This window comes from Balaenoptera ricei, chromosome 3, assembly GCF_028023285.1.
Source record: "Balaenoptera ricei isolate mBalRic1 chromosome 3, mBalRic1.hap2, whole genome shotgun sequence".
NCBI classification, from domain to species: Eukaryota; Metazoa; Chordata; class Mammalia; order Artiodactyla; family Balaenopteridae; genus Balaenoptera; species Balaenoptera ricei.
The window spans coordinates 94,876,133-94,891,345 of NC_082641.1; the positions used below are offsets into that span (position 1 = coordinate 94,876,133).

Below are 15,213 nucleotides of genomic sequence, written 5' to 3' on the forward strand. Positions count from 1 at the left end.
TGTCTCTTACATTTCTTTTAATCTAGAACAGTCTACCTTATCCCTCTCCTTCCACTTCCTTATGCCATTGGCTTGTTGAAGAAACCAGATTTATCTTTAGGATGTGCTACCTCTGACACAGCTGGATGCCTCCTCGTGGTGCCATTTTACTTTTCCCATTTCACTGGTGAGATCTAGACATTAGCTCTACAGATTGACTAGCTTCAGTCTCTGCTGTTTTTGGCAAGGATACTTTGTAGCTAGTACTGTGTACCTCACTGAGGCATTAATCAGGAGGCTCTTACTGTCTGATTGTTCTCCTTTTAGAGACTGCAGGGTTGATTAGTGGATTCAGGTGCTGGCAGCATGAGCCTTCCATTTTAACATTCTCCATCACCTTTTCTCCCAATGGTTTCAGTATCCACTGATGGTTTTAGCCTAGAATCTATGAGCATTTGCAAAATAGTTCTTTTCTGCCCCCATCATTCCTTTCACATTTAAACTGAGAATTTTTCTGAAAACTGGAACTTTCCCTCATCAACTAGGATGATTTGTTTACTCTGAAAATGCAGGTTGTTCAAGAACAGGCAATAGGAATGCTGACTTTTAGAGAAATGGGGTAATGCTCTAAAATAATGGTGTCTGTTTTCCTGTTTTGACACTTCCTTGTCCAAACTGACTGTCACCTGAAAGTGAGTCTAGCTATGCACTGCCAGCCTGCAGTCCTCTGCTTCCTCCCTGTCTTCCAGCTGAGCTTACCTTCTCCAGGGCAGAGAGCTTACTGGTTCCATTCCAGCTTCACACAGCTCTGACGTTGCAGTCCTTTATCTTTCTCACATACTGATTCATTTATCAACTCCACTATTCGAAAAATATTATTTGTTGTGCATGTTTAAAGTTTTGAGCAGTCCAGCTACTGGTGGAGCCAGAATGTGACTAAGGAGGGGTATACATTAAGATTAACCCCTAATCCTCACATGCTCTAAAGCCAGCTCAAATGATCACACAATAAAGAGTCGGTGATATGCAAATCAACTTCAAGGCAAGTCCCCTAGGCCTCCCCTTCTTACGCTGGCCACCCCCTAAGCCCCCACTAAACAGAAATTCTAGAGTTGGCACTGAATCTAAACCTTATTCCACAGAACGGCTCTTCAGCTATTTGAATATGATAAATATGGCCCATTTCTCCTTGCCCCCCCTAGAAAGCCTGATCTTCCCACTTCTGACCTTTTTAATATGTGGTACCTTGAAACCAACAGTACACAGTGGTGTCATCACCTCCTTCATTTTAGCTGCCCTACTTCTATTAAAATGATACTTTAATAGGCAGGGATAGTAAATTTGAAAAACTGTGATTTTTTTTGCCTTTGCATTTCCTGTTCCACCAGAGGCACTCATTTACCTTGAGAGGTTTAGCATATTACAGCAATGAGGAAGAGAGGGAATAAGCAGCTTTAGAGTTTGCAGCAAAATAAGAATCATTAAAGCTAGCCTTTGTCACTTGAAAAAGGATTTTATAAATTAAACTCCAGTTAAGGACTTCCCTGGCGGCGCAGTGGTTAAGAATCTGCCTGCCAATGCAGGGGACACAGGTTCCAGCCCTGGTCCCGGAAGATCCCACATGCCGACGAGCAACTAAGCCCATGCGCCACAACTACTAAGCCTGCACTCTAGAGGCCGCATGTCACAACTACTGAAGCCTATGCGCCTAGAGCCCGTGCTCCGCAACAAGAGAAGCCACCGCAATGAGAAGCCCGCTCACCGCAACTAGAGAAAGCCCACGCACAGCAACAAGGACCCAATGCAGCCAAAAATAAATAAATTAAAAACAAAAACAAAAAAAGCCCTCCAATTAACATGTCAAGGCAATGGTAGAGAGAACTCAGAAAATGAAGAAAGTCCCCGCCACAAACAAAGGGGAGAAATCTTATTTGCTCCCAGCCCTGGGAAAGTGTGGAAAGGATGAGAGAGATGGGCAGAGGAGAGGAGGTGCGTGGAATGCTAGTAGGTGTGAAGGAAACTAAGGACGTAGCGGCTGGTAGTCTGTCAGTACTGCCCTTAAATCCGGGCAAGAGGGCCCCATTCCACTGCTCCCCATAAGACTGGTGGGCCCCCTTTCTAGAGCATGCCCCCAGCTACCAGAGATCATGGAATTCCCACGTGAGCCCACTTCCAGGGCCTGCATGGGGTTCTCTCCTGGGTCCTTTTTGGACTGTGCTGCCAGGGTGTGTGTACACACTTGGGTCCAAGGTGTGATGATGGAGCAGCTGCCTGGGGGAGTTGGAGATGATATAGAGCTTGTCATAAGCATAAGGGAGCCCCTCAAGGTGTGGGAGGGGGCCTAGGGTGGGGAAAGAGGGCTGGCCATGGGCTGGGAACCCTGAGGAGGCCAAGATTTCTAGATGTGAGCCTCAGTTTCCTTTGAGATGCTCGATAGGGTGATGTTGGTAGGGTAGGAGGCTGGACACGTATGTGGGTGAAGATCACCTGACTCAGACTGTGTGGAGTAAAGAGAACCTTGTGCTCAGATGGAGGAGGTGCAGGGGGTGGAGAGAGATCAAGTGGGTGTCAAAGAGCCACCCCCTACACTCCCTCCAAGAAGAAGAAGTGGATGTGTAATCTGTGGATCTCTCTAATGACTGCAAGGAGCCAGGGCGGGCAAGCCAGCAAATCAGGGAGAAATCTTTCCCCTTTGCCTGCTCTGCTCCAGCCCAGCAGCACCGACTGCCAAATCACGGCCTGGGGTGGAAAGTGAAGTTAATTGTGCATTTATGCTATTCACAATTATTCGGTATGACTTGCTTTTTTTCCCCCCAAATCTGTTATTATATTTGTCAGTCTAGGAGGATAGAACATAATTTTCTGGTGTGATTTGTAACTCTTAAATATTTAGACACGTGGTACGTGAGGTGGCCTTCTGACCTGCTTCTCCAGGCTTCCTAGAAGAGGCTGCAGTCCTAGGAGAAATAGTTTTAGCTTACCTCTACATCCAGGGTGGCTCAGTACCATTGAAGTGGGAGGGGAGGTTACTAGATATATGAAATGAAGACAGTGTTTCAGGAATAAAGACCTAGGAGCTTCTGCATAGGCCCAAGAGATGGGGTAGGGTGTGTGTGTGTGAAGGAGACAGGAGGGTGCATATACAGCGTCACTAAAATCAGGGAGATTGGCGGTGGCCTGGGATTAGAGCAAAAAGGCCACAGTGCTGGGACTGTGCAATTAGTGGCAAATGGCAGCAACCCACCTGCAAAGGCCACACGAGACCGGCGGCAGACACCTTAGTAGACACCAGATCAGAGCAGCAACCTGCAACAGAGGCCCCCACGAACTGCCAGGAGGCACATACACTCAGCCAACAAGGAGCAAGAGAGAAAAAAAAAACACTGATATCAGAAGAGACTGAGATTGTTTGTTAGCTGACAAATATAAATGGCCCCGCTCTTTAGCCTCCGCTACCTCTTGACAGATGAAGATACGGGCAAATGAAGATTGGGTCCATTTGAGAAAATAAATGTCATATTTTCTTTGCATAGCTGAGCATTCATTACATTTCAACCCTATTACCACAGACTAAGATCACATTAGCTTTTTTGGGGTGGGAGCAAAGATCACATTGTTGAATCGCACTCAGCTGTTAACTAAAACTTCTTTTTAAAATTTACATTTGCAAATAATTATGGGGTTCTTACTTGCTTCTCCTACCCAAGCTGCTTTTTCTAAATCAGTGATTGGTTCTCAAATTTCAGCGTGCACCAGAGCCACGTGAGGGCTTTCAAGAGTTTTAAGATTTTCTCATACAGGTTTTGGACGTCAAGTTTACATATACGTTTCTTGTTTTTGTTTCTTTTTTTGCAATCATAAAAGGGATCTTCTCTTCAAGAACATCTTCTAACTAGTTTAGGTTTATATACATAGTCTTTTATTCTTTTTAGTAAACATTTTTATTGAACTGTAATTACACATACAGGAAAGTGCACAAATCATAAGTGTACAGCTTGATAAATATTCATAAAGTGAATGCACCTATGTAACCAGCACCTAAGTTATGAAACAGAACATCGCCAGCACCACAGACTCTGCCTTGTACTCTTCCAGTCCCTGTGGAGCAAAAGAAACCAGCTGAAAACTAATGTTTCGATTATGATTCCACTTACAGAAAGTTCAAAGCCAGACATAACTGATGGTGATTGAAGTCATGATAGTGCTTACCTTTGAGGAGGGAGGTAGTGATTGAATGGGGGCACTGATTTCTGACACCATAGACAATTTTGCCCATTTTGAACTTCATCTAAATGGAATCAGAGTGTGCACTCTCTTGTGTCTGGTGAAGGCTGATAGCTGTAAGTTACTTGTATGCAATTGCTACTTTACTAAGTTCTCTTACAGCTTTTCAACAAATTCCTTTGTTTTCCAGATATAAAATCATATTCAAAAATAGTTTTCCTCTTCCTTTTCAATTCATGTCTTTGTTTTCTTTTGTCTAATCTCATTGACTAAATCCCCCAACACAAAGTTAAATAGTAGAGGAGATAGTGGGCCTTGTTCCTGACTTTAGTATCGACATTAAGATGCTGGCTTTTGGGCAGAGGTACAATGTCAACGAATTACTCATCAATTTCTACTTATTGAGTATATTTAACATAAATGAGGCTCAATTTTGTCAAGTGTCTTTTCTGCAAAGATGGAGATAATCATATGATTTTTCTCCTTAACTCTTTTAATATTATGAATATTAATGGATTGTCTAATAATAGTCTTGCAGATTCCTATAATAAATCCAACTTACTCATGACTTAATATTTTTTGAAAGTGTTGTTGAATTGTTTGCTAATGTACTGTTAACATTTATGTACTGATATATTCATAAGTGAGAACGGTCTATAATTTTCTCTTTGGTACAAACTTTGTCAGGTTTTAGAAACAATGCTTATCATGTTCACTTTACAAAATGAATTTAGAAGCCTTTTTTGTGTTTTTTGCCCTTTGAGGTTCAAGAGTCTCTTTATAGCCCCTGGAATTGTTTAAACAACATTAGGATTATTTAATCATGACAGTTTGGTAGAAATACCCTTGAAACAATCTGGGCCTGATTTTTTTTTTTTGTAAAGAGTCCATTTGTTTTGAATTTCTGTATCTACTTCGGTAATCTTGGCAATTGGCATTTTTCTAAGAAAGGTTATTATTTTCTAATTTATTATATAAAATTACTCAAAGTAGTGTTATAATTTTGAAAATTTTCCTGTTTTATGGTTATTTCTCTCTTGTCATTTAAACTTTTGTGTTTTTGTTTCCTCCCTTTTTTTCTTGAAAAGATTGTCTGGTGGTTTGTCTATCTTGTCTTCCCTCCTTCCCCCTTTTTATTAAACCCTTCCTTCTACTTCCTTTTGGTTTGCTTTTTCCTGCAGTTTTTAAGACTCGATTGTGTAATTCTTAGCTTTTCTCATTTTTATTGATATTGCTCTAAAACTATAAATTTCCTGTCATAATGGCTTTTTTAAAATCAATAAATACTAGGTTTTCATCAGTCTTGTGGTCATGTCCTTCTGGTGTGCTTCCAATGTCTGTGGGGATATTGGGCTGCTTATTCTTTTATTCCTTAAAACAACTTTGAATGGGCTTTGACTGTAATCCTTCTCAGGTTTTGTTTTTGTTTTTGGGTGAAATGAGTTTTCCTGTACTTTAAGGAGGAAGGGGTGCCCTAGGATGACTTTTCTTTGCTCTATGGCCCTAAAGTTCCTGTTTCATTTTCACAAAGTGATTTAAAAAATTATCTATGTCCACATATAATGTCTAGGTATACTGACTTTCCTTCCCAACATTTATCTGGACTCTCTCTTCTCTTTGTCCTATTGTACCTATCCTGCCCAATTTGGATTCTATTTCTAGCTAGGCTTTATCTCATTAGTTTTAAGATGTATACAGGACAGGGCCCAGACTGCTCTAGCACAATCATCAGACCATATCATATTGCTCTAACACTTACCTGCAAATGGGGACCTGTAGAACCCCTCCCAGTTTCAGCTTTTGTTCTCAGACTGGCCCACTGTACTTTCTAGTGAGAAAATGGGGGCAATGTTATAGTTCTATTCTCAAGGCTGTCAGAAACCAGCTGCCTGCCTTTCACTTCCTCCCACACAGATGCTGAAACTATGTTGGTCAGTGGTTTGTCCTTATAAAACTGTATTCTGAAGTTCATGGGGACACCCTGTCATCTAGTTTTGTAGAATAGCTATCCTAGTTACTCTGGATTCGAATGGGGAGATTGAGAAACTACAATGCTGCCATCATCTTCCTCGAGTTTAAACTCTGTGGGATCTCTATTACAAAAAAGAGAGGTTTTAAAAACAATTTTATGATGGTTATGACAGAAATTATAATTAGGAATTTACTTTATTTCAGGAATTTACTTTATTTACTTAGTACTATGTTAAGTACTTTATATGTATTACCTCATTTGATCTTCAAACAATCTTGTGAGTTAGATTTTTCCCCCCTCATTTTATCAAAGGGGAAGTTAGGGTCCAAGATTACACTGGTGAACTGGCAGATCTAGGATTTAAACCCAAGTCATCTGACTCCAGAGCACCTCCTTACTATACTGACTCTCAAAGATTATCAGGCCCGACACAGTTTCAGACTATGTACCACTGTCGGCAAAACTTCTATTTGAATTTGAATATTTATAAATAATTATTTAAAGATCTAATTAAAATGTACACATATTATAGGTCAAATCTAAAAGTACTGTAGATGATAAATAGGTTGATATTCTGTTATATGACCTGATGAACCTTGTTTTCATGCATATGCTCAAAACAAAGGCCTCTCCTACCATAGTCTAAAAAATACCATACTGGAGTTGGCCATAGAGCATAGGGAACAGAGTTATGGAGACTTCATATTCCCCTTCTTATTCTATCACCACTGCTAAAGAACCAAGTATATATATGAAATAGTGCTTATAATTTATTTTATTAATACTTTTCTTGTAGGTAACTATTTAGAAAAAGTTGGTAATAGTTTCTCCACAATTCACAATGGGCTGGTATTTTTTTGGTCAATATGCTGCTTGGAATGTGAACATTCACTGGTCCATAAAGTTTCACAAGGAGGTCTCCCACGAGTATATCAATTAGAATCATATTGTAATATATAATCTTATGCTATTAAATTACACAAGGAGTTAGAAAATATTTAGTAGTTTTTTGAAATACTTTGACCTTGGAATTCTCCTTCATATGAATACGGCTACTATTACTAACTTTTTAAGCTTCCAACCATGAACAGCAATTCAGGAAAAAAAAAAACTGGGGCTTTTTAAATAGTTCTAAAGCCGTTACATATATGCCATTTTAACTCCTGATGTCTACAAAATGAGTTAGTTTGAGATGTAGGTGTCAATTTGTCAGAATTTAAACTGGTACAAACTGGAATAACTCATGGAAGGATGACATCTGTTGTTAGGCTTATTTTATCCCCACCATCTGAAAACTGATTTTATTTCTAATTAAAAAAAAATTTTTTTTTGACTTTGGCAAATTGGGATTTAAAACTAAGCATGCCAATAATAAATGAATCATTTCTCCAAGTATATACTAGGTTTCCTTTGGGAAGGACCATTATTTAAGGGTATTTTTTCTCCACTCTAGGAAAGAAATTAAAACAAAAATTTAAATATTACAATATCTAAACAGTGATACTAGTAACTTAGTTTTTACACTGATACATGTAAAACTAATAATCCAACATTTATTATCACCAAGACTTTAAATGAAACCCAGTCCCTCTGGTGAAGAGATTTCCTTCTCCATTTCAGCACTACTCTCATAACTTTGAACGTCATAGAGCAACAGTGACAGATGTAATTTACTGATAAATTGATTACTAATAAAGATGAGTTTTTATACTAACTCCTTTACAATTAGCTAGGTCACAGAATGAAGAAAACAAAACAAAAAAAAGGAAAACCCCAGTCCTTAACCCCTAAATGGTACATTTCCTTCCCACTTACCTGAAAATACAAAAATATGAATGACCGTGTATGGAGCTACACCATTAACTTTACTTGAGTGGTGCTATTTTTTTTACTTAAATGTTTACTTATTTCATTTGAAAAAATTAGAAAATCATCAGTTTGAAATTAGAGCAGCTAACACACTGGGGCAACAAACTAAAAATAAGAATCCAAATGGCTAAAAATAACTCAGTTATAAAAGTACAAGTATAATTTACAGTATCACATATCTCAGAAAAAGAAACAAAACCATTAAATGGCTTTCCTTCTAGATAAGACTTTTTTCTCTGCAGAAAGGAAAAAAAGCAACTAATGATTTGAGAGTAAAATCAAACATAACTGTTATTTACCCCAGCAACATCTAAAATAAATGGCCCACACAGTACAAAACTTTCCCATTCACAATCACATACAGTTATATTACTTGTCCCTCAGTTACATAACAGTCTTCTTAAAACAATCTCCCTTTAGAAAATTATTGTATTAGTTAAGCCTATTCATTCTTGCTATGAAGTTAATTTCATTTGTATAGGCCACAAAAGTTTAATTGGCACATTTTACGTAAGTCAAAATAAGTCTTCTTTTTAAAAATTATGGGATCATCTGTTTTCAAAGAATAATCCCAGATGCTTGATTCATTAAAGCAATGTTCTACCATCAGCAGTCAAGCTTTTTAAATGATCACTAAGTGTTCACCTGAAGATTATCAATGCTATGTGAACTGTAAACTCCTTTTGAAGATTTGTATTTATGATACAATTTTGTACTGAAGAGCTTTTTAAAAAGATAACCTTCATACATACAGTTAGTTTGCCTCAAAGAACTTAGAAATACAGTATATAAACATTTAAGAACCACAACAGAGTCCACTGTGGTTCAAACTTCAACAAAGATTTCCTTGAAACCTAGTACGAAGGTTACTGGCTCAAGACCATATACCAAAGTGACATCAGCACAAGATTCAATTGTAAGACTCTACCTCTTAAAAAAAAGAGCACACTTGGTTATACATGGCTTTTAACCTTGAGCTACAGTTAGGCTACAAATCCCCCCCACCCTCCCAATCTAAAGTTAGTCATGTGGAGATGTGTACATTCTCTGAGCACTGTTTAGAGTCCTTGGTTTTCCAGCTCTGATGGAGATCTCGAAGGCGCTCAGAAGTCCGTGTGCTTACGTTCAGGGCAGGATGAACTTTACAAATGCCACTTTCCTCCATTAGTGACAGGCCACAAATTCCAAAGTATGCATGCAAAGCATCTGAAAATAAGGCAGTTTTATCACAACAGGCATTCTTATTTGTACAAAATATTTTAGCTACTTATCAGCCCATCACTACATTAAAAAGAAATTTAGAAAAATACTAAATACAGTTTTTGAAATATTTGCTTTCTCAAAGTCTCAAACCCCAAATTTTTAAAAACCAGGTGACCAAAATCAGATGATACATTATCAAGAAAACATCACTAACAAAGAACAGTTCCTAGCTGAAGAAGTGACATTACCAACATCCTCTGTGATTAAAGAACAAAAAGGAAAAGTACCAGTGATATAAAAGACTTCTCACTCTAATGGGTTTTCCCTTTTGCTTACTATAGAATATGGAAACAAGGAGCTTTATATCATAAACAGAAATTTTTTTCTTAAAAGTGAAAATAAACCTCAGAATCTAAGTAGCATTAGCCCTCCCCCTTAAGTTTTACCTCTGACAGTTCCTAAACCATATACGATGACAACACTATGTTAAGTGAAAGGAAGCTTAGGCAAAATAATCCATTCTGGAATGCTGTACCATATTTAATTTCCCTATTTCAGGTAATGTCAGTCATTCTAAAAATATCTGATCTGACAATAAAAACAAACTCACACATTCTATTTGGTCATAATAATGTGAGTGTTCATACCATAACAATTCTTCTACAGTGGCCTCACTACCGTTTCCCATCTTTCAGGGGGCAGCAACTTTTTTCCATTAAATGGCTACTGAACTCACATGGCTGTTGCTTGCCTGAGACTGAAAGAGCTCAGAGAACTGCAGTTATGGGAACACTACAAAAAGCAGATTTTGTAGCAGTCAAAATTTTTTTCTGTTTTTGAGTTTGTCATCATTTATGGTCTCATGAGCTATTAAAGTTCAAAACATCTTTTGTGTCAAAAGAATTAAAGAGAAAGTTTTACTTACAAAAGTATCATTTACTTTTCAAAAAAGGAATGACAGATAGTTGTGCTTACTCAATGTTATTTGTGAAAAAGTTATTTCACCAGTGAAGGTCCATGTTAATCCCCTTTTATGTCTTTTTCAGAGAATACTTAGGTTTCTTCTAGCTCATTTTCCTCTAATTTTCAGACCACAAAAAATAAACTTGATTTTTCCTATACTATTACAGTTTTCTTGCAGTTTTTCTAAAATTAAAAAGCAACATTAAATTTTATTGTGTAGAAATAAGGAAACATTTCTAGGAAAAGAATGCAACAGAAGGGCTTCCCTGGTGGTGCAGTGGTTGGGACTCCGCCTGCCGATACAGGGGACACGGGTTCGAGCCCTGGTCTGGGAGGATCCCACATGCCGCGGAGCAGCTAGGCCCGTGAGCCACAACTACTGAGCCTGCGCGTCTGGAGCCTGTGCTCCGCAACAAGAGAGGCCGCCATAGTGAGAGGCCCGCGCACCGCGATGAAGAGTGGCCCCCGCTTGCCGCAACTAGAGAAAGCCCTCGCACAGAAACGAAGACCCAACACAGCCAAAAATAAATAAATTAATAATAATAAAAAAAAAGAATGCAACAGAAAATACACTTAGAATAAATAAAATAGGATCTTACACTTTCCAGTAATGTAAGAATAATTTTTTTTCTCAAAAGGATTTTTTGTAAAAGCTAATGAAATAGAAGTTAAACGTTTCAATCCTCAAAAACAAATTAAAAAAAACTCTTTGTAGGTAGTGACGTATTCAAGCACTTTAGATGCTGAAATATATATTTTCCTCATAATAAAACTTCATTCTTTTCATAAGTTTTTCCTATAAATGTATATAAAATCTCTGTCAAATCTGCTACTAGATTGATTTATTAGAACCAAGAATAAGCTAATTTTAAAAACTCTTACTAAAATGATTTTTATAACAGCTCTGGGAACAGATCTTTTCCACATAAATTCAATTTATCATACAAAGACTTCCTATGCTCTGTAATGTACAGGATCTGAAGACATTGTAACATATCTATAAAAAATATTACATCCAAGTATTTACTCAAATGTTAAACTTAACAACTGATCTCTCTAGGAAAAAGCTCCAAGAATTTTCTTTTAAAAAAGCTACTGTAAAAAATCAAAATGTATCTCAATACGTTTATATAACAAATGCTTTTCAAGAGACTGTCATTTCCCTATTCCCATTATTTGTTAAAACAGTACATTATTTTTTAAAATAGTACCATGTACTGATTGAAAACAATGGAATCAATACCAAAAGAACTGTTTTCTTGAGGCACTTTTCAAACATATTTATAGCTATGTGTTATAGATACCAAATTTAAAAATATTATTTTGCTTTAGAAATTAAAAGCATTGTACATTTTTTTAAAAAGAAGTATATTTTGCATGAAAATACACATTAATATGGATGTCAGGAAATATTCCTGCTCACTTCAGGTAAAAAAACATGATTCCATGCGCCCCTTATCTGTATCTCGATTCAGGTACATATTCTGACCGTAACCGTTCCATGACAAGAGAGGAGGTGAAGAGGTTCTAGACTCATAATGAAAACCATGACACTACTGCAATGCTGCAAAAACAATCCTTCCTTCAATCCACTGTCATATATTTATAGCTAATACTTAGTCAATTTGCTTATCAAAAGTGTCAGTGTTCTGACTTATTGTTAACAAAGTCTTGAATTGAGTTTTTTGGAAGTTATAAATAGATTCATTTTGCTGGTGGTGAACCCTAAGGGGGAAGGGCAAGTAGCTTGGAGAATGATGCTAGAGGTGGGAGAGGAGCCAAATCTTGGGAGGGCCTTGTGTGCCATGCCACCTGACTCTGAGTGCTAAGAAAGTTTTTGAACAATTTTAACAGACTTAATAGAAGAGTTTAGATTACAGGTTCTCTTTTGCATCAGAGATCCCTTTGGGAGTCTGAAAAGAGCTTCGGCCCCTTTCCTCTCATTTAAGCAAATGTACATACACACACACAAAAGTGTCACTAGGAGGGGCACTGGACTAGAGGAAGACTGGTAAGACATCTGCAGACTCCTAGGCCTGAACTTGGGCCTAGTGCCACCAAAGGTTTGGGGCAGGACATGGAGATGATGAGCTGTGCTGGCAGGCTAGGCCTGAGGGGTCTGTAGATGGCATCCACGTAGTTACTGACTTTATTATATTAGAGCATGCGGCTTAGACTATGGCCTGTCTAGGTTTGGAAAATAGCAGAATTATCCACATATTTTGAAGAAACGTCATTATTTCTGAAGAACTCTTTTAAAAGTACTTATGAAATACAAGAATCCTCTGTTCTTCACATCCATGCCTTTCCTGAGCTGGGAAAGCATGGAATATTGTATTGTCTGAATCTATTTGGTTCCTGAGTTTTAGAGAGTGAATGGTTTGAGAGTTCATATAGCAAAAGTATTCATCTAAAAAAAATAACCTGAATCTGCCAAAATTCAGAGAATAAGAGTATGGACAGTGAGGGACACCTGTATTCAGGATTTGAGATTTCTGATTTAATGACTTATGAAAAGGGTAAGAACTAGCTCCCTTTTGGATTTAAGAGTAATTTATTCTGCAGAGCTCAAGTGATAGCTAGTAATCCTAAAGATCTTGGATGAACCAATTCTATTTTGGACAGGGACCATTCAGACCATCTGCCTTACTGCCCGCAACAAAATGAAACACTGCTAAGTGAAATATATGGAAAAAAGGGCAAACTATACCAATACATCTTGATAATCAAATCCTTCCTTTACACCCCAAAGACCCTAAATCTACCGTAAACTTAAACAATTTACCTTTTTAAAAACATTATTTAAAGTAAGTTTACAACTGTGCCTATATTTTCTATCATATGCCCTTTCTGACAAAGATGCTTGAAGATCTACTCAAAAAATAAAACAAAAGTTGCTCTGGATTTATACAAAAAATAAATTACCTGGATGACTATCTGGCCACTTGGCAAATCCCCCTACGAGGCGATCTTGAGTTGATAAGATATAATTTCTATTTTTCTCGAAGTTGGTATACTGGAAAATTTTCAGAAGCTGAAATGACATGACAAATATAAATTTATTGACATAAAACTTTCATATTGATCTTTGGCTCAATTTTCAGATATATGTAATTTAAATATGCTTTTCTCTAATTAAGTAAGGCTCTCAGAGCAAGCCTAGGGGGCTTAAGCATTTAAAATTCTCAAGCACATTAACTTTCTTTTATCATCTTATCAAATATACTCTCCTTTTCTTGACCCACTCACTATTTCCTTCTTTTGAACCATACCCAACTGACTTCTCTGCATCACATTTAGCTACATTCAAAACACAACTTCCCAGTATGTTCAACTTCATCAGTTATTTTTAAAAGGGCAATTTTATTAACCTATATTCTAACTCTTATGACAGGCTTTTGAACTATTAGTTACAAATTGCTGGTAATGAAAACTAAAAATATTTCAAAAAAGAGCAACAAAAATTATTAACCACGTGCTAGAGACAGTTTTGTTTGAGAATAGTAAAAAATTAAAGCTCTTTAATTAGGAAAGATACAAGGTGAGACAAATACAATTTTAGCATAAAAAACTATGCAGCTTAAAGATTTAGGACATGTATTTGTCCTTTCTCTGAAGATCCCATTCAATAGAAAAAAATAAAGGATTGTCAAACTGTGAAGAGAACAGGGTCGGGGGGTGCTGAGCAGTAGATAGGAAAGTTCAAGAAGTGTCACAAAGCAGCTGAAAGTGTGTCAATAAATCAGAGAGCCACGAAAGGTATTAATGATTAATAAAGAAGCATTATTTCTCAAAAAGAGAAACAAAACCAATAATAAGGTTATGGTACAAATAAGAAACCAACTTATTCATTCATTTGGTTTAATTAACAGAATATAAGCAGAGACTCTTTAGACTCCTGATGCTAGAAACATTTTTCATTAAGTGGCAAATAGGTCATTACATAGAAAGAAGGAACAATAATCTTAACACTGTACTTGGTTTAGCAATAAAAAATATTTATAAGCCCTAATATGTGATTACTGGTTTTCAAATTTTAAAATCAACCTACAGGCAAAGCATAAAATATTTGATCACTGTTACTGAACAAAATATGAATGTTACCTAAGTTGACGTTGTAAAAGTAAAGGTAAACTGAAAGGTTTAGAAGGGAGAGGAAGAGAAATGGTTCAGAACTAAAAAAAATATATACCAGTAACAATTTGCTGGAAAAAGGGGAGGCCAAATCTTCATTTTTCATAGTTGGGAATATGTTTTCATAGCTGGGATAATGTCTAAAGGTGTTAAGTCAAGAAATCAGCATATTTAAAGTTATTATTTAAAGTTATCCATAAGAATTAAAATTTTTAAAAAGGTTTAAAAGTAGTTGCCTTTAGAAAGTTGTCAAAGACCACCAAGGTCATATCAAAAAGACTCAAGAAACAACTTGAAGGGGCTCCTACTGGCTAAAGATGGGACAATTTGAGCATTAAAAAGAACAATGTAATGGACTAAAATGGATAAAATATATTAAAATCTATGAGTTCACAGTGATACTCAAAGGGTAAAAAAGAAAAAACCCTAAAACCCAATTATTTTATTGGAAAACTTTAGAGGATGCTAGGGAACCAACTCACTGACTGAATGAACATTATTAAAATTAAGAGAAGAATCATCTGCCTTTCTCTGTACAACCATACCTTAAAGTGAAATTCTTCTTTATAAAAGAATCCTAGTTAATAAATTTAGAGGGAATGATAGAATATCACCATTTAGCAACCCCCAATGACATAATGGACCTAAGTAATGATCCTCAACGGCTGCTAAAACCATTCCATATGAAGATGATGCTTTTATACATCAGCAACAAACAATCCAAAAGGAAACTAAGAAAGCAATTCCACTCATAATAGCTTCCAAAAGAATTTAAATACTTAGGAATAAACCTATCTAAGCAGGTGAAAGATCTGTATACAAAAAACTATAAAACACTGGTGAAAGATTAAAGATCTAAATAAATGGAT

At 36.8% G+C, this 15,213-nt stretch overlaps 1 protein-coding gene across 1 annotated transcript in view; it reads right to left on the minus strand.

The window, feature by feature from the left end:
• Positions 1 to 3,875: 3,875 nt before the first annotated feature.
• PGGT1B (protein geranylgeranyltransferase type I subunit beta) overlaps positions 3,876 to 15,213 on the minus strand; it is a 60,223-nt gene continuing 48,885 nt past the window's right edge. The window contains exons 8-9 of the mRNA XM_059916904.1: positions 13,136 to 13,244; positions 3,876 to 9,250 (exon numbers count right to left, since the gene is read on the minus strand). Of these exons, the coding sequence (XP_059772887.1) occupies positions 9,069 to 9,250; positions 13,136 to 13,244 (291 nt within the window). The 3' untranslated portion in view covers positions 3,876 to 9,068. The remainder of the gene's footprint in view (positions 9,251 to 13,135; positions 13,245 to 15,213) is intronic.